We start from the raw sequence: 25,377 nt of genomic DNA on the forward strand, positions 1-25,377 counted from the left end.
CAGGCATTGCGATGCATCAGGGAGGGGGAGAGTAACCTGGACACTTTGGGCTGGATTTTGCCAGCCCTGGAGAGGCGGGTTTGGAGGCGGGACTGCCAGGAAAATGGCAGAATTTGGGGGCGTGTACCCAATCCCCCTCCGTGCCATCTTGCCAGGAGGCGAGTAGCCGACCCGCGCCGGGTCCCGTCTCCTTGGAGGCATGAAGGGATTACAGCCACTTAACTGCCTGTTAACAGGCAGATAAGAGGATTATCCCCATTTTGCCCACACAAGTACGGGCTTCCCAAAGGCTCCGAAACCCGCCAGGGTCACCGAGGTGGGTAGTGGGTCTGCGGGGGTTGGAGGGGTCCAAAATTGTGCTGTGGAGGTGAGTGATGGGTGCAAGTGTGGAGAGGTGAGTATCTGAGGTAAGTGGAAAGTGTTAGAAAAGGTGTACTTACCTTTGTTTCTTCCTGCAGGCTTCAATCGGTGGGTATGCGGAGAGTCTCGCACCCCCACGGTAGAGATGACAAATGGCCGTTGCATTCTCCAATGCAACAACCATCTAATTTCTGCAAAAGAAAGAGGTTTGATGAGGTCTTGAATTCAAGAACTCATCAAACTACAGAGAATGTCAGTGTTTGACAGCTTCACAGAGCTGTCAAATGATGACAATTTTTGACAGATGAGACATCATATGTTGACGTTCTCTGTAACCGGCTTCCCCTTAATTGGCCTGCTAAGCCCGCTGGGCGAGCTTAACAAGGTCAATCAAGGGAAAATAGTGTGGGTTGGCCAGAAGTTGATGGAGGCGGGACTAAAACCCGACAAGTGGGAGTCCCGTCTCCAAAAGCTCCCCATTGGCAAAATCCAGCCCTAAGTTCCAGGAGGCAGTCACACCCTTTAGGTTAAGTAGTACTTTAGAGTTCATCAGTGGTCAGGAACAGGAGGGTGTGACTGCGAGTCAGGCAGGTATGGGGACCCAGGATGTAGTGATGGAGGAGCCTCAGCCCGTGACCTTGTCCAACAGGTACATGTATGGATGAGGAAAAGGACTGCAGGGAGGATGGGCAAACTGACCACGGCACCGTGGTGCACGGGGCAATCCAAGTGGGGGGAGAAGGAAGGAATGTGGTAGTGGTAGGGGACAGTATAGTCAGGAGGATAGATACTGTTCTCTGCAGCCATGAAAGAGAGTCCCAAAGGCTGTGTTGCCTGCTCGGTGCCAGGGTTAAGGAATCTCCTCATGGCTCGAGAAGAACTTGGAGTGGGAGGGGCAGGATCCAGATGTCGTGGTCCATGTAGGAACCAACGACATAGGTAGAACTAAGAATGAGGTTCTGCTGAGGGAGTTTGAGGAGCTAGGGTATAAATTAATAAGCAGAACCTCAAGGGTAATAATCTCTGGATTACTGAGCCACGGGCAAATTGGCATAGGGTTAAGTAGATCAGAGAGTTAAATGCGTGGTTCAAAGAATGGTGTGGGAAGAAAAAGTTTCAATTCATGGGGCACTGGCACCAGTACTGGGGAAGGAGGGAGCCGTTCCGTCAGGTCAGGCTCCACTTAAACTGGGCTGGGACCAGCGTCCTGGCAAATTGAATAAGGTCTGTAGGTGGGCTTTAAACTAAAAAGGGGTGGGGAGGGATCAGGTGAGGGGAAATTTAGAAATCTAAAGAGAAAGGTCAAGGCAATAGAGCAGTGTAGCGATTTGGGTAAAAATAAACAGAGTGTAATAGGAAGGTACAGAGAGTTTAACAGTAGCAGTGCAGCAGAGAATAAGGTCAAAGCAGGGAATAAGGGTAAAAATGTTTAATTAAAGGCTCTTTATCTGAATGCACGAAGCATTCGTAACAAGATAGATGAACTAGTGGCACAAATAGAGATAAATGGATTTGATCTAATAGCCATTACAGAGACGTGGTTGCAAGGTGACCAAAGTTCCAGGGTACTTGACGTTTTGAAAAGACAGGCAGAATGGAAAAGGAGGGGAGTAGCCCTGATAATAAAGGATGACATAAGGACAGTAGAGAGAAAGGATCTCGGCTCGGAAGATCAGGAAGTAGAATCAGAATGGGTGCAGATAAGGAACAACAAGGGGCAGAAAACACTGGTGGGAGTAGTATATAGGCCCCCTAACAGTAGCTATACCGTTGGACAGAATATTATTCAAGAAATAGTAGGATCGTGTAACAAAGGTCATGCAATAATTGTGGGGGACTTTAATCTTCATATAGGCTGGACAAATCAAATTGGCAAAGGTACTCTGGAGGACGAGTTCATGGAATGCATTCAGGTCAGTTTCCTAGAACAATACGTCATGGAACCAACCAGGGAACAGGCTATTTTAGATCTTGTATTGTGTAATATGACAGGGTTAATTAGCAATCTCATAGTAAAGGATCCTCTGGGGCAGAGTGATCATAATATGACAGAATTTCACACTAAATTTGAGAGTGATTTGCCTAAGTCCGAAACTAGAGTCTTAAACTTAAATAAAGCCAATTACATAGGTATGAGGGGCGAGTTGGCTAAGGTAGATTGGATAAATAGATTAAAAGGTATGGCGGTAGATAAGCAGTGGTTAGCATTTAAAGAAATATTTCATAATTCTCAACAAAAATACATTCCATTAAGAAACAAAAATCCATGGGAAGAGTGATCCATCCATGCCTAACTAAAGAAGTTAAGGATAGCATTTGTTTGAAAGAAGAAGATTATAATGTTACGAAGAATAGTAGTAAGCCTGAGGATTGGGAGAGTTTCAGAAACCAGCAAAGGATGACCAAAAAATTGATAAAAAGGGAAAAAATAGAATGAGTGAAAACTAGCAAGAAATATAAAAACAGATTGTAAGAGCTTCTACAAGTATGTAAAAAGGATGAGAGTAGTAAAAGTAAATGTTGATCCCTTAGAGGTAGAGACAGGAGAAATTATTATGGGGAATAAGGAAATGGCAGAAATGTTAAACAAATATTTTGTATCTGTCTTCACAGAAGAAGACACAAAAAACAAACCAAAAATAGTGGGAACCAAGGGTCTAATGAGGGTGAGGAACTTAATGTAATTAATATAAGTAGTGAAAAAGTACTAGAGAAACGAATGGGCTTAAAAGCCGATAAATCCCCTGGACCTGATGGCCTACATCCTAGTGTTCTAAAAGAGGTGGCTGCAGAGATAGTAGATGCATTGGTTTTGATCTTCTAAAATTCCCTAGATTCTAGAACGGTCCAAGCGGATTGGAAGGTAGCAAATGTAACACTGCTTTTCAAGAAAGGAGGGAGAGAGAAAACAGGGAGCTACAGGCCAGTTAGCCTGACATCAATCGTCGGAAAAATGCTGGAATCCATTGTTAAGGAAGTGGTAAGGCGCTTAGAAAATCATAACATGATTAGGCAGAGTCAACATGGTTTTATGAAAGGGAAATCATGTTTGACAAATTTATTAGAGTTTTTTGAGGATGTAGCTAGCAGGGTAGATAAAGGGGAACCAGTGGATGTAGTATATTTGGATTTTCAAAAGGCATTCGATAAGGTGCCACATAAAAGGTTATTATACAAGATAAGGACTCATGGGGTTGGGGGTAATATAGTAGCATGGATAAAGGATTGGTTAACGTACAGAAAACAGAGAGTAGGGATAAATGGGTCTTTTTCAGGTTGGCAGGCTATAACTAGTTGGGTGCCGCAAGGATCAGTGCTGGGGCCTCAGCTATTTACAATCTATATTAATGACTTAGATGAAGGGACCAAGTGTAATGTATCCAAGTTTGCTGACAATACAAAGCTAGGTGGGACAGTAAGCTGTGAGGCGAACACAAAGAGTCTGCAAAGGGATATAGATAGACTAAGTGAGTGGGCAGTAAGGTGGCAGATGGAGTATAATGTAGGGAACTGTGAGGTTATTCACTTTGGTTGGGAGAATAGAAAAACAGAATATTTTTTAAATGGTGAGAAACTATTAAATGTTGGTGTTCAGAGAGATTTGGGTGTCCTAGTAGAGGAAACACAGAAATTTAGCATGCAGATACAGCAAGCAATTAGGAAGGCAAATGGCATGTTGGCCTTTCTTGCAAGGGGGTTGGAGTATAAGAGTAAGGAAGTCTTGCTACAATTGTACAGGGCCTTGGTGAGACCACACCTGGAGTACTGTGCACAGTTTTGGTCTCCTTATCTAAGGAAGGATATACTTGCCTTGGAGGCGGTGCAACAAAGGTTCATTAGATTGATCCCTGGGATGAGAGGGCTGTCCTATGATGAGAGATTGTGTAGAATGGGCCTGTGCTCTCTGGAGTTTAGAAGAATGAGAGGTGATCTCATTGAAACACACATGATTCTGAAGAAGGTTGAAAGGGTAGATGCTGAGAGGTTGTTTCCCCTGGCTGGAGAGTCTAGAACTAAGGGGCATAGTCTAAGGATAAGATGTAGGCCATTTAAGACCGAGATGAGGAGGAATTTCTTCACTCAGAGGGTTGTGAATCTTTGGAATTCTCTGCCCCAGAGGGCTGTGAATGCTGAGTCTTTGAGTATATTCAAGGCTGAGATAGATAGAGTTTTGGACTCTAGGGGAAATCAAGGGATATGGAGATTGGGTGGGAAAGTGGAGTTGAGGTCAATGATCAGCCATGATCTTATTGAATGGCGGAGCAGGCTCGAGGGGCCGTATGGCCTACTCCTGCTCTTATTTCTTATGTTCTTATGTTCTTACCACAGCAATCTGCTTGTGTTTGTCGCTCGGACCCTGACACACGGGCCGCTCGCAGCGCCTGCCACCCAAGGGTAGGCTTGCTGGGATTCACCAAGGCTGGTGGCTTCTGGTCTGCCAGCCTCAGCTGAATCCTGGCAAGTTTACTCTGGCTGTGGCTGCGAAAGACCTATGATGGAAAGTAGCAGCCTGGGAGCTCACTAGGTACCATTATAAAAGAAGCCTTAGTTCATCATCAAAGTACAGTATTACAAATTGCATACAGTTTTGTTCGATTCCCTTTTCACTCAAAATAACCATACTTATCTTTGAGTTGGTTGAAGGAAATAAAACCAGAATTGAGAGGAAAGGTTCCTCACTGATAATGCAACAGATTCCTCTCAGAGCTTTCTATTACCGCGCTCTTCTCCCCTCCCTCCCACTGAACAAGGTGCTGCTTATATTCCTATATTTGATTTTATGCTTGTCAATCTTTGGGACTGAAATACTGAAAGTAGGAATGTTCTGCTATCCACTTCTAGAGTTAAAAAGAAGAAAGACTTGCATTTATATAGCACCTTTCATGACCTCAGGATGACCCAAAGCGCTTTAAAGCCAATGAAGTATTTTTGAAGTGTAGTCACGGTTGTAATGTAGGAAACACAGCAGCCAATTTGCACACAGCAAGCTCCCACAGACAGCAATATGATAATGGTCATATAATCTGCTTTAGTGATGTTGGTTGAGGGATAAATATTAGCCAGGTCACTGGGGAGACCTCTTCAAAATAGGGCTATGTGATTTTTATGTCCACCTGAGAGAACAGACTTGGTTGAACATCTCATCTGGGAGATGGCATCTCCAGCACTGCAGCACTCCCTCAGTACTGCACTGGAATATAAGCCTGGATGTTTTACTCAAGTCTTGGGAGTGGGAGTTGAACCTACAACCTTCTGACTCGTAGGCAAGAGTTAATGAAGTAAATGGGAAAAAGTTGACTCCCCAGCATCACTCTGGTTATTTGACTATCGGACGGGCTGTTGTCCATTGGTTTTATAGCTCATATGATGTTAGATGAGGAGTTAGATGATGTAATTTTGTGTTTGGCGGTCCATACACACCCAAGATCCTGCAATTGCACAGTTAATAATGTTTTAATCTTAGTATTACCTTCTGTCACAAAAAAAGCAGCTCTCTCTCAATCTCTGTCTTGTGCTGCCTTTATCACATTTGCTTTGTTTGAAGCTGTATGCCAATCCCAGAGTTCGTCCCCCAACTAAGATAAAGTATATAAAGATAATCCAACTAAGACAGGATCATGGCCAGGCACCAAGGCACAAGGCGCACCCCCCACAACCCCCCACAACAACCCCGTAAGCTTTGACTCCTTTTCCATTGTTTGCACACACTGCCTTTCCCAGTCACCAAGTGATTCTGAGATAGTCGCTTGCAGGCTTTTATGAAGCAAGACGGTATCCCCGATCCTCCCTGAACTAATCCCGTTTAAAGTTGACCACCTCCGTCGACGTGTTGGTGCATCTTCTGCGATCAGTCCCACCCACCTTGTTGTTGCTTACACAAATCCTACATCATTTGCACGCGAATGTTTCTCTGTTCCACCTGCTGATGATTAGTGCCTTGACATGAATGACCGACCTTACATGGTTTCCAGTGGGGTGGGGGAGTCTATATATTGTGCTACACAAGGCATTGCAGTTGTGTGGGAAAAGCTGGATGGACCAGAGGGTCTATATCTGTCTGTCATTGTTCGTATGTATGTTTGTAATTAAAAGGCTTTCAGTCACGCCAAGTACTTTCTTTCCCTCTTTTACTATATTTAGATTTCAGTAGCAGATCTATTAAATCCTTGAGGATAATGAGCTTGAGACATGACACACAGGAATTCACCTGCCTAGGTGTGGCCCATAAATAACATTTAGGTTCAGCCTGTTTTCCAAACATTACAGCCTTGTGGTACAAAAGATAAAATACTTCACTGATGCGATGCCCGTGGCAAAACGTACCAAGGCAGGTTATTTACGCACCTGCTGCGATGTGTACTTCTGACAATTCTGAACACATCTCCTTTGGATTTAGTTGACGTTATCTAATCTGACTGTTTTGCTGAATCAATGCAGCTGCTCTATCTTTTCCTTCCAGGCATCACGCCACCATGAGGTACCGTGATCTGCTCGTGTGTGGAAGTAGCGGACCAGAATGGTGAAGATACGCAGGATCCTGAGTGAGTATGGAAATGGAATGTGATCTTCATTCAGCAACAGCAGTTGGACTCCCTCAGCACATGATCAGAAAGTCCAAAGAGTTTGATGGATTGATATACCTCATGTGATTACCAGCCCATCTCGTGATTCTTCCAATAATTAACAGCTAAATTAAAACCAGCATTTCTTTATTTAAGTGGCGAGTGCCTTCACAACAAAGTTTGATTTGGGAGGGAGAAAAGGCCGGGATCATTTCCAACTCAATGACAGTGCACAAGGTGATGCAATGATGCTGTTTACATCTTTGCATCATGTGTCTATGAACAAATGATTAAAAGGCTTGGCAAACACATCTTGCAAAAAAGAAAATAGCCCTCCCCCACCCCTTTAAGGCACTCGGAGTCCTGCTCCCCTGCCAATGTTGGTGTTTTGATTGTGGACAGGCTGAAGGAACAGTAACTGCACATCCCACCCACTCATAATCCAACCCTGTTTACAAGGCATGATTCAAAGCTAGACAAACAACTGTTGTGGCAGTCACCACCTGACCTGGAAATGGTAAAGAACGAAGTAGGACTGGGTGGGTTTGGAATGCATGCATACACGACAACTGTTCATGATTCAGACTTAGTGCCCACTTTTCCTTATTTCCAGCTTAAAATTGGCACAGCTGCCCATTTCTCCTCTCACCCCTACTTGAAGCTGCCACACCATCGTCAGATCAGGAATTGCCGCCCACAGCACATAGCAAACTTTGCAATTCTCTACAGCAGGGGCTCTCAACCTTTTTGCTTCTGAGGCCCCCTCCCGTGTCATAACAATTCTGCGGACCCCCGTAACAAAACACAAGTATTTTTTCTGTAATATTTCACCTTACATAAAGAATAATTTATTAAGTCCTAAATTTGCATAAGCAAAATACTGCGGATGCTGGAAATCTGAAATAAAAGCAGAAAATGCTGGAAATGCTCAGCAGGTCCGGCAGCATCTGTGGAGAGAGAAATAGAGCTAACGTTTCAAGTCTGATGAAAGGTCATCGACCTGAAACGTTAACTCTGTTTCTCTCTCCACAGATGCTGCCCGACCTGCTGAGCATTTCCAGCATTTTCTGTTTTTATCCTAAGTTTACATTATGTGCCCATTTGCTGCCCAAGTCCTGATCCACCCCATCAAATCATTGCTTAACAGGAAATGAACCAGGAGCAACAAGCACAGTGCTCACTCCAGGCTCGTTTTGTGCAGGCCCAGAGACTGGAAAGTCTCTTTCTTTCTCCCTCCCACCCTCCAAGGCCAAATGATGCGCGCACTCTCTCTATTGACGGCGCCCCGTCTCAAACACCAGTTTAATGAGGAAAAGTACAAGTGGCCTCCAACTGACACAGGGTGGCTCCGGGGGAAAGCAATTATTACAGCCTTGCCACAGGCTCAGAGACTGGAAATGTCAGTGACACACAAAGTGACTTGACTAAGGAGCTTAAAAATGGTGTCCAACAGTAAGGCTGAGATTTTCCGAGGGGTCAGTAGGTGGTGGATCAGGTGGGAAAGTTTTTTTCCCCAGCGCGTCGGGACCCCGCTGTGAACCTTTCCCCGATATTGGGTCTGTCAGCAGACCCAACACACCGCGGCGGGTGACCCAATTCGGGTAACTATGATCTTGTTTAGAGATCATTAAGAATACATTTGAGCTCACCTTTTGATTTTATATGCTCACCCATGGGGCGCTCACTGCTCGGGGATCACGTCTGTTAAGCTGGGCGGGAGTTGAATGGCCATGGAATCATCTCATTACGTGACAGCTTGAAATGTGCTATAAAAGCTCCCACTTCATAACTGTTTACTTTCCAAGCTCAGAAGCTGTTGCTTACTGCATTTGGAAGACAGATTGAGCTTTATGCAGGTTGCAAGTGTTTGGAGCAAACTCTCTATCCAGTGTCACCTCATTGGAACAACCTCTCTCACCATTGACAGATCGCTTCTGTCATCTCAATTTCACCTGTCATCTATTCCATCAGCATGGGTACCATTTATACTCTTTCATCTTGGTCCTCAGAATCTGACCACGATCAGCCCCAACACCAGCAGCACCAGGTACACCAGCAGCACCAACAACAACACCAACCTTCTTCGCAATCAACTGATGCTGCACAGGATAGAGGGCATCAGCACCCGAGCACATTGCTGCCCGGGAGGCCAGGGATGGCCTCACCATGGCCAGATTTACCTCACTTGACGTTGTACACCCTGGCTGACACTTGATGCGCCAGGTTGGCACCACCCCACACCAACACCATAAAGCATCCCTACAATGCCCAAGCCATTCCTTTCACACTCATGACCATTGTGGGGGGTACCGTTATGTCTCACCATTCACTGAAACTCACTAAGCCACTTGCAAAGGTGCACACAAATCTGTCCAAGAATGCAAAGTGTCAAAAATAAAGGTTTCAATGTTTGACACCACATTAACCGAAACTTTACATGAACATTGCATAAAACACCCAAGTGCCTACCCTTGTGTGTTGTTAGTTTATATGATTGCACTAGGATGAGGGTGAGTGTGAGGGGTGGTTAGTGAGATTGGGATGTGATAATATAGATAGAGAGGGATGGGTGGCGGTGCAAGGTGTGAGTAAGGATGTGCAGGAGTAGGGTAGGGAAGGCAGAGTGATGGGGGTACGATGAGAGGCACAGCAGGATGAGATTGAGTGTGCCTTTGTACTAAAGTTTCGTGATCTACTGAGATCATTGAAACGTTTGCAGCACTGCACCCAGGTCCTCTTGACCACATCCCTGCTTGTGCCCTCCTGTGCAATGTGCAACCAGGCTGTGTTGATCTCCTGGGGAGGTCTCTTCCGCCCATGGGAAGGGAAGCGGACCTCGCTGCGTGCTCTGACTCCCTCCATAAGCATATGGAGGGGGGAAGAGGACCTCCCTGCGCGCTGTGACTCCCTCCATAAGCGTATGGAGGGAGTCATGGGAGAGCCTGGATGCAGCTCTGTGCCTTTGTGCAGTGCTTGTCAGTGTTTGCAGCACCTCAATGCTGTAGAACACTGACAGCACAAATGTCAAAATAAATTTGTGCATGGTCCCTTTAAGGAAACCGGCTGATGACATGTCATCAAATGACTTCACCAGACCCGCTTCCTCTAATTGGCCGGAAAATGCGCTGGCCGGGCTTAATAAGCCCCATCAAGAGAAATTCATTTCACAGAGTGGGATGGAGCCAACAGTGGGGTCGGGACCCGCCACCGACATTGCCCACCATAGACCTGCTGAGGCCAGCAAAATCGCAGCCTAAGAATTGACTACGCATGCACAGTCTTTATATCGCAGAGCCTGGGACTATTCCACTTGTCTCAATACACAGGGGAAACTGCTGCTGTTAATGTCATAAACATTGGTAGTCTTCCCTGTATATTGAGATGAGTGAGGGTCCACCAGTTGATTTGTCCCATTGGACCCCCTGAAATCGTCTCGTGGACCCCTGGACCCCTGGTTGTTACCCCTTGCTCTAGAGCAGCAGCTTCTGAGAGTGGCCTGAGGAGTCAAGCTCTATACCGGCATCCAAGCATGCTTGAGCAGAGCTCCTGCACGCTAAGTTCAGTGCGAGATGCAGCTAGGAGTATTACTCTGATCTGCCAACTGAACTTCACACTCAGCAGGTTCTGGTCCGAGACCGATAACTGCAGTATAAATACAGCATTGTATAACGAGGCAAGCTCGCCATCAAGATAACATTACTGGCTCCTTAGAGCTTCTTCAACACTTGCTGCAGGCTTCAGTACATTTAAGATTTTCTTACCCGTTGTGAGCTTCTATTTTTTCCATACTACCCATTTTCTGATATATTTCCCAATTTCTTTTTCTTTTAATTTGAAAAGAAAGATTTTTTAATTGAACGGAGTGAAGTTTGATTGCTTTCTATGGGTAAAATCTAGGCTGACACTCCAGTGCAGTCCTGAGGGAGTGCTGCACTGTCGGAGGTGTCGTCTTTCAGATGAAACGTTAAACCGAGGTCCCGTCTGCTCTCTCGGCTGGGTGTAAAAGATCCCATGACACTATTTCAAAGAAGAGCAGCGGTGTTATCCCCAGTGTCCTGGCCAATATTTATCCCTCAATCAAATAACAAAAACAGATTATCTGGTCATTAACTCATTGCTGTTTGTGGGAGCTTGCTGTGCACAAATTGGTTGCCGCATTTCCTACATTACAACAGTGACTACACTTCAAAAGTACTTCATTGGCTGTTAAAGCACTTTGGGACGTCCGGTGGTCGGGAAAGGCGCTATATAAATGCACGTCTGTCTTTTTACAGCAATGCTACAAGTTCTGTTCTAGTTCAGTTCTTCTTTGTTATCCTGAAGTGTTTTCCCTTGCTGTGTTTCTGGCTATACTCTCCCTTTGGTGATGTCAGTTATCATGGAAGCCAGACAGACTGGCGCCGTCCAGTTCTTAAAGGGGAGGCGCCACCTTGCTGGCCATCCACACCCTGCTCATTGCAGCCTTGAATCTCAGCCTGGAGAGTCCTCAAAAGCAACTATGTTGGAACCACTAATGGGTAGGCTCAGGGAAAGTTCTCTGCGCTTAGGAACCTCAAAAGTGGTGCTGAGGACCAAACTCCTTAGGACAGCGTTAAATCTCTCCAGATGTCTCTCTCCCTCTCAACCTGCTTGTACCAAAAATTTTGATGACAAGAAAAAGCAGGAAGCACCCGCCTTTAAATAGCGCTCCCTCGACTTGAAAACATTCCCCTCTACCTTTCGTTCCTAGCAGCAGGCGCTAAGGCAGGGGGCGCAACTCAATTTCCGGTCCGGGGCGCTACTGGGGCTTGCATGCTCGACTGACATCATGATCTGCGGGTGCGGGAGATCCTGGAAGCACTAACAGGAGGCGCTAACCAATCGAATTTTTCCCCCTACAGGTTTGTTAAGCACCTTTTCATTATAGCAGTGCCCTACTGACCCTTCTCTCCATTCCAGACTACCCTACCCCTCTCTCCTCCTCAGTTGTTCAGCTTTCTGTTCCATCACTTTTACTTTTTTTTACTTATTCATATTTCCATTAGGAAGGCAAATGGTATGCTGGCCTTCATTACAAAAGGATTTGAGTACAGGAGTAAAGAAGTCTTACTCCAATTATATAGGGCCTTGGTGAGACCACACCTGGAGTACTGTGTACAATTTTGGTCTCCTTACCTAAGGAAGGATATACTTGCCATAGAGGGAGTGCAACAAAGGTTCACAAGATTGATTCCTGGGATGGCGGGATTGTCGTATGAGAAGAGATTGAGTAAACTAGGCCTGTATTCTCTTGAATTCAGAAGAATGAGAGGGGATCTCATTGAAGCATACAAAATTATTACAGGGCTTGGTAAGGTGGATGCTGGGAGAATGTTTCCCTTGGCTGGGGAGCCTAGAATCAGGGGCCACAGCCTCAGGACAAAGGGTAGGCCATTCAGGACTGAGATGAGAAGAAATTTCTTCACACAGAGGGTGGTGAATCTTTGGAATTCTCTACCCCAGAGGGCTGTGGAGGCTCAATCATTCGGTATATTCAAAAAAGAAGTCGATAGATTTCTGACTAGTAAGGGCATCAAGGGATATGGCGATAAGGCCGATGAATGGAATTGAGGCAGAAGATCAGCCATGATTGTAGTGTCCGCGCCTTAATAATACACGGACTGCAGGAGAACAATAAAACAGGTATTTATGGGTAACTTAAGACTGAAATACAGAAGCCTGCTATGGCTTTATATACAGGGGTGGTCACTGCCGGTACTGCAGTATAGAATCAGTTCTTCTCTTAAAGGTACATACACAACAATTCCTCCCCTTTTAGATAAACAGTACATAACATTCATTTAACAACTAAATAATAACTAATCACAATTACAATTTTCTCTGTACTATATACATCAACTGAAATAATGATCCTGACTGGATAGCGCCTTTCTCGAGTATCCTGTTCTTGCGGCAGAATTGATTCTGGCTCATTGTCATTGGTTGGTTCGTCAGCTTCCAATACTACTGCTTCTGAGGTAGACGCAATCTGTACTTCGGGTTGATTACCAGGTGCACCTGCTCGTGGTATGGGTTTGGCTTGTTCCTGTGACTCTAGAATCTGGTCAGCATGGCGTCTCACGATGCTCTCTCCAATGTCCACTGTGTACATTAGTGGTCTGTGCTGTGTGCATATTGTTCCTGGCTGCCATTTTCCTGTTCGGTAGTCGCAGGCCAAGACTGGTTGCCCTATCTTGAAGCTCCTGGTTGGCTTCTCATTTACGTGCTGGAATTGCTTATCCTCAACATCTCATCTTATGTTTGGTTTGAGCAAATCCAGGCGACATCTTAGCCTTCGGTTGAAGAACATTATGGCTGGAGCTTGGTTGGTGACTGCATGTGTCGCATTTCGGTAAGCAAACAAGAAATTATCCACCTTGTGTTGTAGTGGCATGTCGTCGTTATACATTGCCTTTATTGCCTTTTTAAAGGTCTGAACAAACCTCTCAGCCAATCCATTTGTGGCTGGATGATATGGGGCAGATGTGTAATGTTTCACCCCATTATTCCTCAGAAACCTCCGGAAATCCTCGGACACAAACTGTGGCCCATTGTCAGAGCAAATCTGTTCTGGCAACCCATTCCTGGCAAAGATGGTCTGTAGGACTGCAATAGTTTTCTCCGTGGTGGTGGAGGACATTTTGATGACCTCTGGCCATTTCGAATGGGCGTCCACAGCGATTAGGAACATTGAGTCCATAAATGAACCAGCAAAATCAATGTGTACCCATTGCCATGGAGATGAGGGCCACTCCCATGGATGTAGCGGGGCCTGTGGTGGAGCGTTTTGGACCTTCTGGCATCCTGTGCATCTCTTGGTCATATCCTCGATTTCTTTATCGATTCCCGGCCACCACACAAATGCCCTGGCTAGGCTCTTCATTTTTACCCCTCCCAGATGACCCTCATGAAGCTCATTGAGCACTCTATCTCTCAACTTGGGTGGAATTACCACTCGGGATCCACACATCAAGGTCCCCCGGCACACTGACAGCTGTTCTCTCCTTGGCGAGAATGCTGGCAACAGCGAGTCGCCATGTGCTGGCCATCCCTTCACCGTCAAATCATAGACCCGAGAGAGTGTCGGGTCATTTCGGGTTTCCTTCTCTATACTTGAGTTTGTAACAGGTAGACATTCGACTATGGTCGCATGGAATATCTCAACAGGGTCCACTGCAGGTGCTTCCTCTACCGTAGGCAACGGTAGGCGCGACAGCTTTAAAAGACAGCAAAAAATAACAAAAAGATTGATTAAGAAAGGGAAGATAGATTATGAAAGTAAATTAGCAAAAAATATAAAAACAGATAGTAAGAGTTTTTATAGTTATATAAAAAGAAAAAGGGTGGCTAAAGTAAATGTTGGTCCCTTAGAGGATGAGACCGGGAAATTAATGGTGGGAAATATGGAGATGGCAAAAACACTGAATGAATATTTTGTATCAGTCTTTACAGTAGAGGACACTAAGAATATCCCAACACTGGACAAACAGGGGGCTAAAGGGGGGGGGGGGGAGCTAAACACGATCAAAATCACTAAGGAAGTGGTACTCGGTAAAATAATGGGACTCAAGGCGGATAAATCACCTGGACCTGATGGCTTACATCCTAGGGTCTTGAGGGAAGTGGCGGTTTGGATTGTGGATGCATTGGTAATAATTTTCCAAAACTCCCTGGACTCAGCAAAGGTCCTGGCAGACTGGAAAACTGCTAATGTAACACCCTTATTTAAAAAGGGCAGTAGACAGAAGGCTGGAAAATATAGACCGGTTAGCCTAACATCTGTGGTAGGTAAAATTTTGGAGTCCATTATTAAGGAGACAGTAACAGGACATTTGGATAATCATAATTTAATAGGGCAAAGTCAGCATGGTTTTATGAAGAGGAAGTCATGTTTGACAAATTTGCTGGAGTTCTTTGAGGAAGTAACATATAGGGTGGATAAAGGGGAACCAGTGGACGTAGTGTATTTAGACTTCCAAAAGGCATTTGACAAGGTGCCACACAAAAGATTATTGCTTAAGATAAAAAATCACGGGATTGGGGGTAATATTCTGGCATGGATAGAGGATTGGCTATCTAACAGAAGGCAGAGAGTTGGGATAAATGGTTCATTCTCAGACTGGCAACCAGTAACTAGTGGTGTTCCGCAGGGGTCAGTGCTGGGTCCCCAACTCTTTACAATCTATATTAACGATTTGGAGGAGGGGACCGAGTGTAACATATCAAAGTTTGCAGATGATACTAAGATGGGAGGCAAAGTAGTGAGTGAGGAGGACATAAAAAAAACGCAAGGGGACATAGACAGGCTAAGTAAGTGGGCAGAGATTTGGCAGATGGAATACAATACTGGAAAGTGTGAGGTTATGCACTTTGGCAGGAAAAATCGTAGAGCAAGTTATTATCTTAATGGCAAGAAACTGGAAAGTACTGAAGTACAAAGGGATCTGGGGGTCCTGGTGCACGAAACTCAAAAGGTTAGTATGCAGGTGCAGCAAGTGATTAAGAAGGCCAATGGAATGTTGGCTTTCATTGCTAGGGGGATAGAATATAAAAATAGTGAGGTATTGCTTCATTTGTACAAGGTATTGGTGAGACCGCATCTGGAATACTGCATACAGTTTTGGTGTCCATACTTAAGGAAAGACATACTTGCTCTCGAGTCAGTACAAAGAAGGTTCACTCGGTTAATCCCGGGGATGAGGGGATGGACATATGAGGGGAGGTTGAGTAGATTGGGACTCTACTCATTGGAGTTCAGAAGAATGAGAGGCGATCTTATTGAAACATATAAGATTGTGAAGGGGTTGGATCGGGTGGATGCGGGGAGGATGCTCCCGATGATGGGTGAAACTAGAACTAGGGGGCATAGTCTTAGAATAAGGGGCTGCTCTTTCAAAACTGAGATGAGGAGGAACTACTTCACTCAGAGGGTGGTAGGTCCATGGAATATGCTGCCCCAAAAAGCTGTAGAAGCTACATCATTACATAAATTTAAAACAGAAATAGACAGTTTCCTAGAAGTAAAGGGAATTAAGGGTTACGGGGAGCGGGCAGGAACTAGGACATGAGTCTAGGTTCAGATCGGACATGGCCCTGTGGGTAGCGGAGCGGGCCCAGGGGCCGTGTAGCCTGATCCTTCTCCTATTTCGTGTGTCTAATTCTGTTAGATTCAGGAGATGGTTCTGTGATAGTAGATTGGCGGTTAGGATCAGATCAGCCATGATCTTATTGAATGGCGGAGCAGGCTCGAGGGGCCGATTGGCCTACTCCTGCTCCTATTTCTTATGTTCTTATGTTCTTATAGCCCATCAGCGTTTCCATGCTGTTTCGTACCCTGGTACTCTTTGTCGTACTGATATGCCCCTAGAAAAAGTGACCATCTTTGCAGCCATTGCGCCGTCATCACCGGAACGCCCTTCTTCGGGTTAAAAATGGAGACCAGGGGCTGATGATCAGTCAGTAGGGTGAATTTCTGCCCGTGCAGATAGTGATTGAACTTCTTCACCCCCCAAACCAGGCTGAGGGCCTCCCTGTCAATCTGGGCGTAGTTACGCTCGGCTGAGGTTAACGAGCGCGACGCAAAGGCTATTGGCCTCTCTGAACCGTCAAGGAATTTGTATGACAGCACCGCTCCGATGCCGTAGGGAGACGCATCACATGCTAACTGAATCGGTAGTGTTGGATTGTAGTGGGCCAATACTTCTTTTGAAGTGATTAGGCATTTACATTTCTGAAAGGCACGCTTACACTCATCACTCCATTTCCATGTTACTCCAGTTTGCAGCAGAGCGTTCAGTGGGTGCAGAATTGTAGATAAATTCGGCAAGAACTTATGATAGTAGTTCACCAACCCGAGGAACGACCTCAGTTGCGACACATTTTCCGGTGCTGGAGCCTTGACTACAGCCTCAACCTTGTCCGGCGACTTATGCAACCCTTCCTCATCAATCATGTGGCCACAATACGAGATTTGTCTCCTGAAGAACTCGCATTTGGGGCGGTTGGCTCATAGCCCATATTCCTGTAATCTAGTGAGCACCTGCTCCAGGTTGGCAAGGTGTTCGCTGTCGTTTTCGCCCGTAACCAGGATGTCGTCCAAATAACACTGGGTCCCCGGGATCCCTTGCAGGACTTGTTCCATCGCCCTCTGCCAAATAGCCGGGGCTGATGTTACCCCGAATACCAGTCGATTGTACTGGTAAAGGCCTTTGTGAGTGTTTATCGTGAGGTATTTCCTAGATGCTTCTTCCACCTCCATTTGTAGATACGCTTGGGCCAGATCAATCTTTGTAAAGCATTTCCCTCCAGATAGTGAGGCAAAAATATCTTCTATCCGTGGAAGTGGATATTGTACTATGTGCAGGACTGGGTTCACAGTTACCTTGAAGTCCCCACAGATGCGAACCTTCTTCGGCTCCCCAGGCGTGCTGCTCAATGATTTCTTCATTACAGGAATGATGGGTGTGGCCCACTCGCTCCAGTCCACCTTGGACAGCACACCCGAATGCTCCAGACTCTCCAGCTCTGCTTCAATGGCTGGGCGGATCGCGTAAGGTACCGGTCTGGCCTTAAAAAATTTTGGGTTTGCGTTATCTTCGATTTTTATTGTTGCCGTTACTCCTTTTAGAGTCCCAAGTCCTTGTTGGAACACATCTTTCGCGTCAGTTAGAATTTTTGACAGTCGTCCAGGTGTGACGTCATCATCCTTTTTATCAGTCACAGTTAGCGCCTGAATGGAATGCCAATCCAATTGTATTTTTCGGATCCATTCACGTCCCAATAATGGTGGTCCTCCATCTTGTAGTATATATAGATACAGTTTCTGTGTTTCCTTGCCGTTGTATTCAACTGGCACCCTTTTTTTTCCTCTGGGGTAGACTTTTTGCCCCGTGTATGTCTTCAATACAATGGACGTGTCCTTCAAGGGTATGTGTGAGAATAGCCGCTCATAGTCTCGTCAATTCATGACAGTTAGGGCTGATCCTGTGTCCAATTCCAACTTTACTGGGGACCCTGCTATCATGAGGGTGACCCAAATGGTTCGGTGATCCTCCTTTGCGATCACGTTGTGTAACTTTAGACAACTTAGCCTCCTGCTCCCGGAGTCCTTATCACTCACCTGATCTTCTGAACTACTGTCTGTTAATTTCTTTACTTTCTTGTACTTTTCCTTCGTAGTTCTTGTAGTGTTGAATTTCTTTCTCGACCTGCAGACTCTTGCTATGTGTCCCATTTTCCCACATTGCCTGCATACTTTGTCCTTAAACCAGCAGTCCTTCTGATCATGGGTTGTTCTGCTGCAGCGATAGCACTTTTCGGCTCCATACGCCATTTCGTTAGTGCTGTATTCTTGTGGTTTCTGTTGTATTTCCGCAGCTCCCCGTGCTGCTGCTTCGTAGGATACTGCCACGCTGAAAGCCTGTTCTAGCATCAGGTCCTTTTCCAAAAGTAGTCGTTTCTGGGTTCCTTCACTCTGGAGCCTGCAGACAAACTTATCCTGTAAGGTGTCTGCCAGTCCTGCTTCGAACTGGCAGTGCTTCGATAACTTGCGTAGTTCCGTAAGATAGTCAGCATTGCTCTCATCTTTGTGCTGGTTTCTTTTATGGAACTTGAATCTTTCTGCTATCAGCAGCGGTGTAGGGTTTAGGTGTTCCTGTAAGATATTAACAATCTCTTCAAAATTTTTCTCCATTGGTTTAGCTGGGGTCATTAAATTCCGCAATAGGCCGTACGTTCTCGCGCCCATCAAATTTAATAATACCGACGCCTTCTTTCCATCGGCCACCTCATTTGCCTTGCAGTACACTTCAATTCTTTCCACATACGTGGTCCAGTCTTCTACCTCGTTGTCGAAAGCAGTGATACTGCCACTTTTTGGCATCTTGGGTGATTTAAAATGGCGCCTCCCGCGCTTTTTCTTCTTCACCAATGGATTAAAATGGCGCCTCCCGCGCTTTTCCTTCTTCCCCAATGGAATAAAATGGCGCCTCCCGCGCTTTTCCTTCTTCCCCTTGCTGCAAAGCTGCTCCTAGTGTTCTGCAGGGTAATGGCGGCGACCCGCGGCTTCGGCGCGTCTCACTTTTCCTTCCCCTTGTTTTATTTTCGCTACGCTGCCCGGTTCTTGAGCACCAACCGCGCCCTGTGCCCTCCACCCTCTCTCTCTCTCTTTTCCTCCCGACGACGCTGCACGGCCCCTTTGCAGAGCCACTCGATCGAGCCCGAGCACGCCGCAGTCCGGAAGGGTCAGCGCATTACCTGCTACCAGCACGACCCGCTGGAACACCTTGACTGGGGAGCCAAGCCCAGCTCTCCACAGCCTCTCCTGCAACTCTCCGAACTCCGAGGGATCCTTGGGCGGTTGCCCGCGGTCGACGCCCGTTGCTCTGACCTCGACCTCCAAGAAACTTCTTCTCAGGGAAAGATCCCCGTGAGGTGATGCAGTACTGCAGGTGAGTTCGAACCTGTTCGTCGCCACTGTAGTGTCCGCGCCTTAATAATACACGGACTGCAGGAGAACAATAAAACAGGTATTTACTGAACAGAGAGGGTAACTTAAGACTGAAATACAGAAGCCTGCTATGGCTTTATATACAGGGGTGGTCACTGCCGGTACTGCAGTATAGAATCAGTTCTTCTCTTAAAGGTACATACACAACAATGATCTCATTGAATGGTGGAGCAGGCTCGAAGGGCTGAATGGCCTACTCCTGCTCCTATTTCTTCTGTTCTTATTTTGCCTTATTCCAGTTCTCCGGCTTTTCAGGCAGTTGTCCCCTCCCCCTTCCTGCTGTACTAGTTATTCCACTGATAGCGTCAGGCCTCCATGAGTAGGGAACCACATTGCTGCACCTTGCAGCAAGACTGCTGTCCAATTTCTATGAGTCATGCTCCATTCTTGTTAGGAATGCTGTTTGTACGCCTTTCTTTCTAGGATCCTTTAGTTAAGAGAGCCTTTAACTGCTGCTTTGATCCAGAAGTGGTCTTGATGTACTCCAGCACACTGAGGCCCTTCAGATCTATTTAAAGGGGAATTCACCATTACTTTTTTGAATACCTGGAAGTGAATAATTTATAACAGACTTAATTAACCTCAGTGCAAGCTTTCTTTCAAGTGACTGTACAATTAGTGGCAGTCTTTTGAAAGAAAACTTACATTGTTTAATGGATGGATAGAGGCCTGATTGTTGCTAGGCAGAGAACTCAACAGCTAAGTATGAGGATAAGCAGTTGTTGGGGGACTGAGTGGTACCGGTTGCTGTTCTTTCACCTTAGGTGCCTGGATTCAAATCATGTCTAGACTGAGATGATTGTCTTGGCTTTAAGAGTCCATGGTGAAATTGGGTATTAGATATTAGGCTATTCCTATGGCTACTGGCTAACAACACAAATTTACCCATAATCCAGCACAAATTGACCTTTGCATTTGAAGCTGTAAAGGTGGCCAGTCTGGGAAATGGAAAAATGGACACTGGTACAGTTGGGTATAAAAAGGAGCTTCATTCCACATAATGCCTGTGCCATACTTGACGCTCGATAGTAACACTGGGCACAGAACTAGAAAAATATAACATTCAACAGCTCTGCATTACTCGGCCTGATGGGCACAAAAAAATCAGCTAAGAAAGAGAGAGTTGTCCAGTACTGGGAACAGGCTTTAATGTGCTTCTGAGGCATGTTCGTTAACTGAGAATTGGGGCAGGTAAGAAGGAAGGAAGGAAACAACTTGCATTTATATAGCAAATTTCACAACCTCAGGAAATCCCAAACCGCTTTTCAGTCAATGAGATACTTTTGAAGTGTAATCACTGTTGCACTAGATAGATTTTTGGTGGGTAAGGGTATCAAGGCATATGGAGCAAAAGCAGGTAAATGGAGTTGAGGTATCAGCTATTAGAATGGCGGAACAGGCTCGGGGGCTGAATCCTGTTCTGATGTTCCAATGTAGGGAAAGTGTGTGTCTATCTGTAGTGTGAGAAGTAGATGCAATCGTGACCTGAGGGCAGAGCTTTGTAGAAAGCTAAGTGAGTGTCTTAATCATATTAACTGATCTGCAAATGAAAGTTAATTTATAGATGGTGTCAACATTGATTTATCTCAGGGACAAACAAGAACATGCCAAAACCCAAGGCTTTACAGAATGGTAAATAAAGCAATTCCATCTCATACAACAACAACAACTTGCATTTATATAGCACCTTTAGCGTAGTAAAATGTCCCAAGGCACGTCGCAGAAGTGTTATCAAACTAAATTTGACACCGAGCTACAGGGAGGGGAAGGCCATGGAGTGATTTCAAAACCAGGATGAGAATTTTAAAATCGAGGCGTTGCTGGACCAGGGCCAATGTAAGTCAGTGAGCAAGGCTGCTTACTAGAAAAGAGAGAAGTAGGGACTGCAGGGAGGAGGAGCAGACACCCCATCCTGAATCCTTCAGTGTGCCAGCAAAAAATTAAATTCCCCTCCGATTCTTTCGTCAAATTGAGTTTTTGTTTTTCGCAGGTTTCTGTACTGCAGGATTCGTGTTTGCAGAGGGTGGTGTAATTTATTGTACAATATGCAATGACTCTGCCCAGACTGTTAACTGTAACCTTAGTAACAGGTACCATAGTGTAGTGGTTATGTTACTGGACTAGTAATCTGGTGGCTCTGGGCCAATGTTCCCCCTTATTTTTTTTTGGGTGCGTGGCCCCTTTAAAGGGCTGCGTGGCCCATTGACAGTTGCGCAAAATTTAACATTAAAAAAGCCGGCCCCGGGCTGTACGGGTCTGGCAGAGAGTTGTGCCAGCACGCAGCTTAGAGGGAACATTGCTCTGGGCTAATAATCGGAGGTGCTGTCTTTCAGATGAGATGTTAAACTGAGGCTGTCTTTCTGGTGGACGTTAAAGATCCCAATGAACTATTTCGAAGAAGAGCAGGGTAGTTCTCCCTGGTGTCTTGCCATGATTTATCCCTCAACCAACATCACTAAATACAGATTATCTGGTCATTATAAACATTGCTGTTTGTGGGAGCTTGCTGTATCACCACCCATCAGAGCAACTAGGGATGGGCAATAAGTGTCGGCCTTGCCAGTAATGCCCGCATTCTGAGAATGAATTAAAAATTGTGGGACTATTATAGATACTGTCATATGATGCAGCCAGTCATAAAACTGATAACATCCTTTGTCCCTATGACACACTGCATGCTTATCTTAAATCAGATAATAGAAAACCCTCATGTGAAACTCAGGACTTCCAGTCCAGACCCCAGCACAATGATAAAAAATAACATCAGAACGTTGGACAGATTTATAATTGAAGTTGTCATCCCAACTCACTGTCAGGAGGTTTCGAAGTTACTTAAGCTTCACACATGCATGCTGCATTACCTAAACTCTTGTGTGGATCACACTTTTGTAATTCACTTTGCTCAAATGGTACTTTATATAGAACCAGGGCCAGGGAGGAAGCAGAATTTCTTCACTCTGCTATTTTTAGCAAATGTGCAAACATGTAAAAGATCCCAATGCACTATTTCGAAGAAGAGCAGGGGGCATAATTTCAGGATAAGGGGTCGCCCATTTAAGACTGAGATGAGGAGGAATTTCTTCTCTCAGGGGGACGTGAATCTTTGGAATTCTCTACCCCAGAGAGCTGTGGAGGCGGAGTCATTGAATATATTCAAGGCTGAGAGCGATCGATTTTTGAACTACATGGGGAGTGAAGGGTTATGGGAACAGGCAAAAAAGTGGAGTTGAGGCCAAGATCAGATCAGCCATGATCTTATGGAATGGTGGAGCTGGCTCGAGGGGCCGAATGGCCTACTCCTGCTCCTATTTCTTATGTTCTTTATCCACAGTACAGGCTCCTGAAGAGTCAAGTATATTTGGTGTAGCTTTAAAGATATATATTTAAACTACGCATCATATCAAATTTTCTCTGATAATGCTCTTGTGAAACACATTACAACAGTGACTACACTTCAAGAGTACTTCATTGGCTGTCAAGCACCTGAGGTTGTGAAACGTGCTATATGTGGGGGACTGAATTATAGCGGCATGTCTGGTCCAATTATTCCCCCGGCCTCTAAACACACGTCACCTGACAATTGATACTTGACCCTACTTGTGCAATGTGACTGAAGATTGACGAGTAAATATTCACATTTGTTCATTCTGGTCAGCGCTGATACCATTTCTAACAATTTTGTATAAATTTTACAAAGATTGCTGTTTGGTTGCTGTCATTTTCAAATATGCAAACTTTCACCGTAATGATTTACATAAATTAATTCTGAAAGCAAAAATTCTAAACTTAGCCATAAAATCAACCACTGTGGCCTGGAATTTAACTCCCTGTCTCCCACAGAGAATGGTGGGTGGGAGAGGGTTAAGATTAGGCCAAGTTGATTTACCAGCTTAAAGTTGCTCCATACCTGCCCGGCACCATATCATCGTCGCTGACTTTAATGTTGACCGAGCCTCCTGCTACAGGCAGGCGGGTGCCTACTTTATATTTAAAAGTTGCGGCACTGATGATGTCATCGGTACTGTGATGTGATTTTAATGTAAAGACGGGGGAATCCCACACAGTGCGGAACCCAACAGCCAAACCACAGCAGGAGGCGCCTTGTGGATGAGGAGGAGCAGCAGTGCCCCCCCTCCATTCCCGCCCCACCAACAGGCCCTGCTAGGAGTTCTTGGGCCTCCCCAGCATGCTAGTATTGGCTGTCGAAGCCCTTGCCCAGCACTAACTTTATGCCGAGGACCTTATTCTGAAATTATGCCCCCTAGTTCTGGATTCCCCCACGAGGGGAAACATCCTCTCTGCATCTACCCTGTCAAGCCGCTTCAGAATCTTATGGGGTAAAAATTGGGTGGGGGCGCTACCTTCACCGGGTTAGCGCCCCGAAAAAGTTAGCACCCCCGCGGCCGATTTTCCCAGGTAGTGCCCTGAGAGGGAGGAGGGACGCTACTGGAAGCGCCCCGCATCCCTCTTGGGGCGCTGCGAGCCAATATCGCGGCGCTATGTGCCGCAGTACTGCAGGCCTTCCTCCCCTTATTAAAGGGGAGGGACCTGGCGCAGCACGTCCAGGCACCCAGCTGGGCCACCAGGGATCGGGAGTGCCGGGCTCACGGAGAGCAGCCATCACCCCGCGGGGGGACTTCATGGGGGCCGGGGACAGCAACAGGTGCAGGTGCTGACAGGCAGCCAGCAACAAAAATGGCCACCCGCCACTTTTCCTTTAACTAGTGCCGCCCCGGCCGCAGGTAGGCCCCCCTCACCCCGGCGGACATAGCGTCTGGCGGTAAGTCGGGGGGGCGCCACCCAATGTTACAGCCGGGGTGCAAGCGGGGCGCTGCGCATGGCGATGACATCATCGCTGGCAGCGCAGCGCCACGCGGCGCTAATGGTTAGCACCACCGCTAACCTCCTGCTGAATTTCGCGGGAGGCGTTAGCAGCGCCGTGCCCAGGCACTAGTTGATTTGCGCCCTCTTAGGGCACTAACGGGAGGCGCAAATCAACCGAATTTAGCCCCCTATATGTTTCAATAAGATCCCCTCTCAGTCTTCTAAACTCCAATGAGTATAGGCCCAACCTGCTGAACCTTTCTCCGGAATCAACCTCGTGAACCTTCTCTGAACTGTCTCCAATGCAAGTGTATCCTTCCCTTAAATAAGGAGACCAAAACTGTACGCATTACTCCAGGTGTGGTATCACCAACGCCCTGTACAGTTGTAACAGGGCTTCCCTACTTTTATACTCCATTTCCTTTGCAATAAAGACCAACACTCCAATTGCCTTTCCAATTACTTGCTGTACCTGCATGCAAACCTTTTGTGATTCATGTACAAGGACCCTCAGATTCCTCTGTACCTCAGCATTTATAAGAATGCTCATCGCATAACCCAGCAACAGAACAATAAGAAAGACTTGCATTTATATAGCGCCTTTCACGACCACCGGATATCTCAAAAGCGTTTTACAGCCAATGAAGTACTATTTGAAGTGAAGTCACTGTAGTAATGTGGGAAATACGGCAGCCAATTTTGCGCACAGCAAGGTCTCACAATGGGACCTTGCTATGCGCAAAATTGGCTACCGAAAGATGGCACCTCTGACAGTGCAGCACTCCCTCAGCACTGCACTGGAGTGTCAGCCTAGATTTTTTGCTCAAGTCCCTGGAGTGGGACTTAAATCCACAACCTCTGACTCAGAGGCGAGTGTGCTACCAACTGAGCCACAACTGACACAATAGTACCCTGCTTGTGATCTGGATTGGATCATTTTGTCTTTCATACAAATGCTGCTTCAATCTCTCCAAAGAAGGACTGAGTTACCATTAGGTGAGGTGAGACTTGATATGAATCATTAAGCTGCAATATTTCACATTAAGGTGAACATACATAGGAACATAGGAACAGGAGTAGGCCATTCAACCCCTCGAGTCTGTT

The 25,377-nt window shown here is 46.0% G+C and overlaps 1 protein-coding gene across 3 annotated transcripts in view; it reads left to right on the top strand.

Annotated features, from left to right (window-relative positions):
• rubcnl (rubicon like autophagy enhancer) overlaps window positions 1–25,377 on the top strand; it is a 117,266-nt gene that overhangs the window by 21,284 nt on the left and 70,605 nt on the right. For 2 of the 3 annotated variants that reach the window (XM_086006480.1, XM_086006481.1), the window contains exon 1: window positions 6,854–6,902. Coding sequence is in view for 1 of the 3 variants with exons in the window: in XM_086006482.1 (XP_085862608.1) it covers window positions 6,878–6,902 (25 nt within the window). In the remaining 2 variants the exon portion in view is untranslated. Of the gene's footprint in view, window positions 1–6,820; window positions 6,903–25,377 lie in introns of those variants that run through there. The other variant, XM_086006482.1, reaches the window with a different exon arrangement.

The sequence above is a fragment of the Somniosus microcephalus genome, chromosome 14, assembly GCF_052327205.1.
Source record: "Somniosus microcephalus isolate GS21.2 chromosome 14, FLI_Smic_1.0, whole genome shotgun sequence".
Classification (NCBI taxonomy): Eukaryota; Metazoa; Chordata; class Chondrichthyes; order Squaliformes; family Somniosidae; genus Somniosus; species Somniosus microcephalus.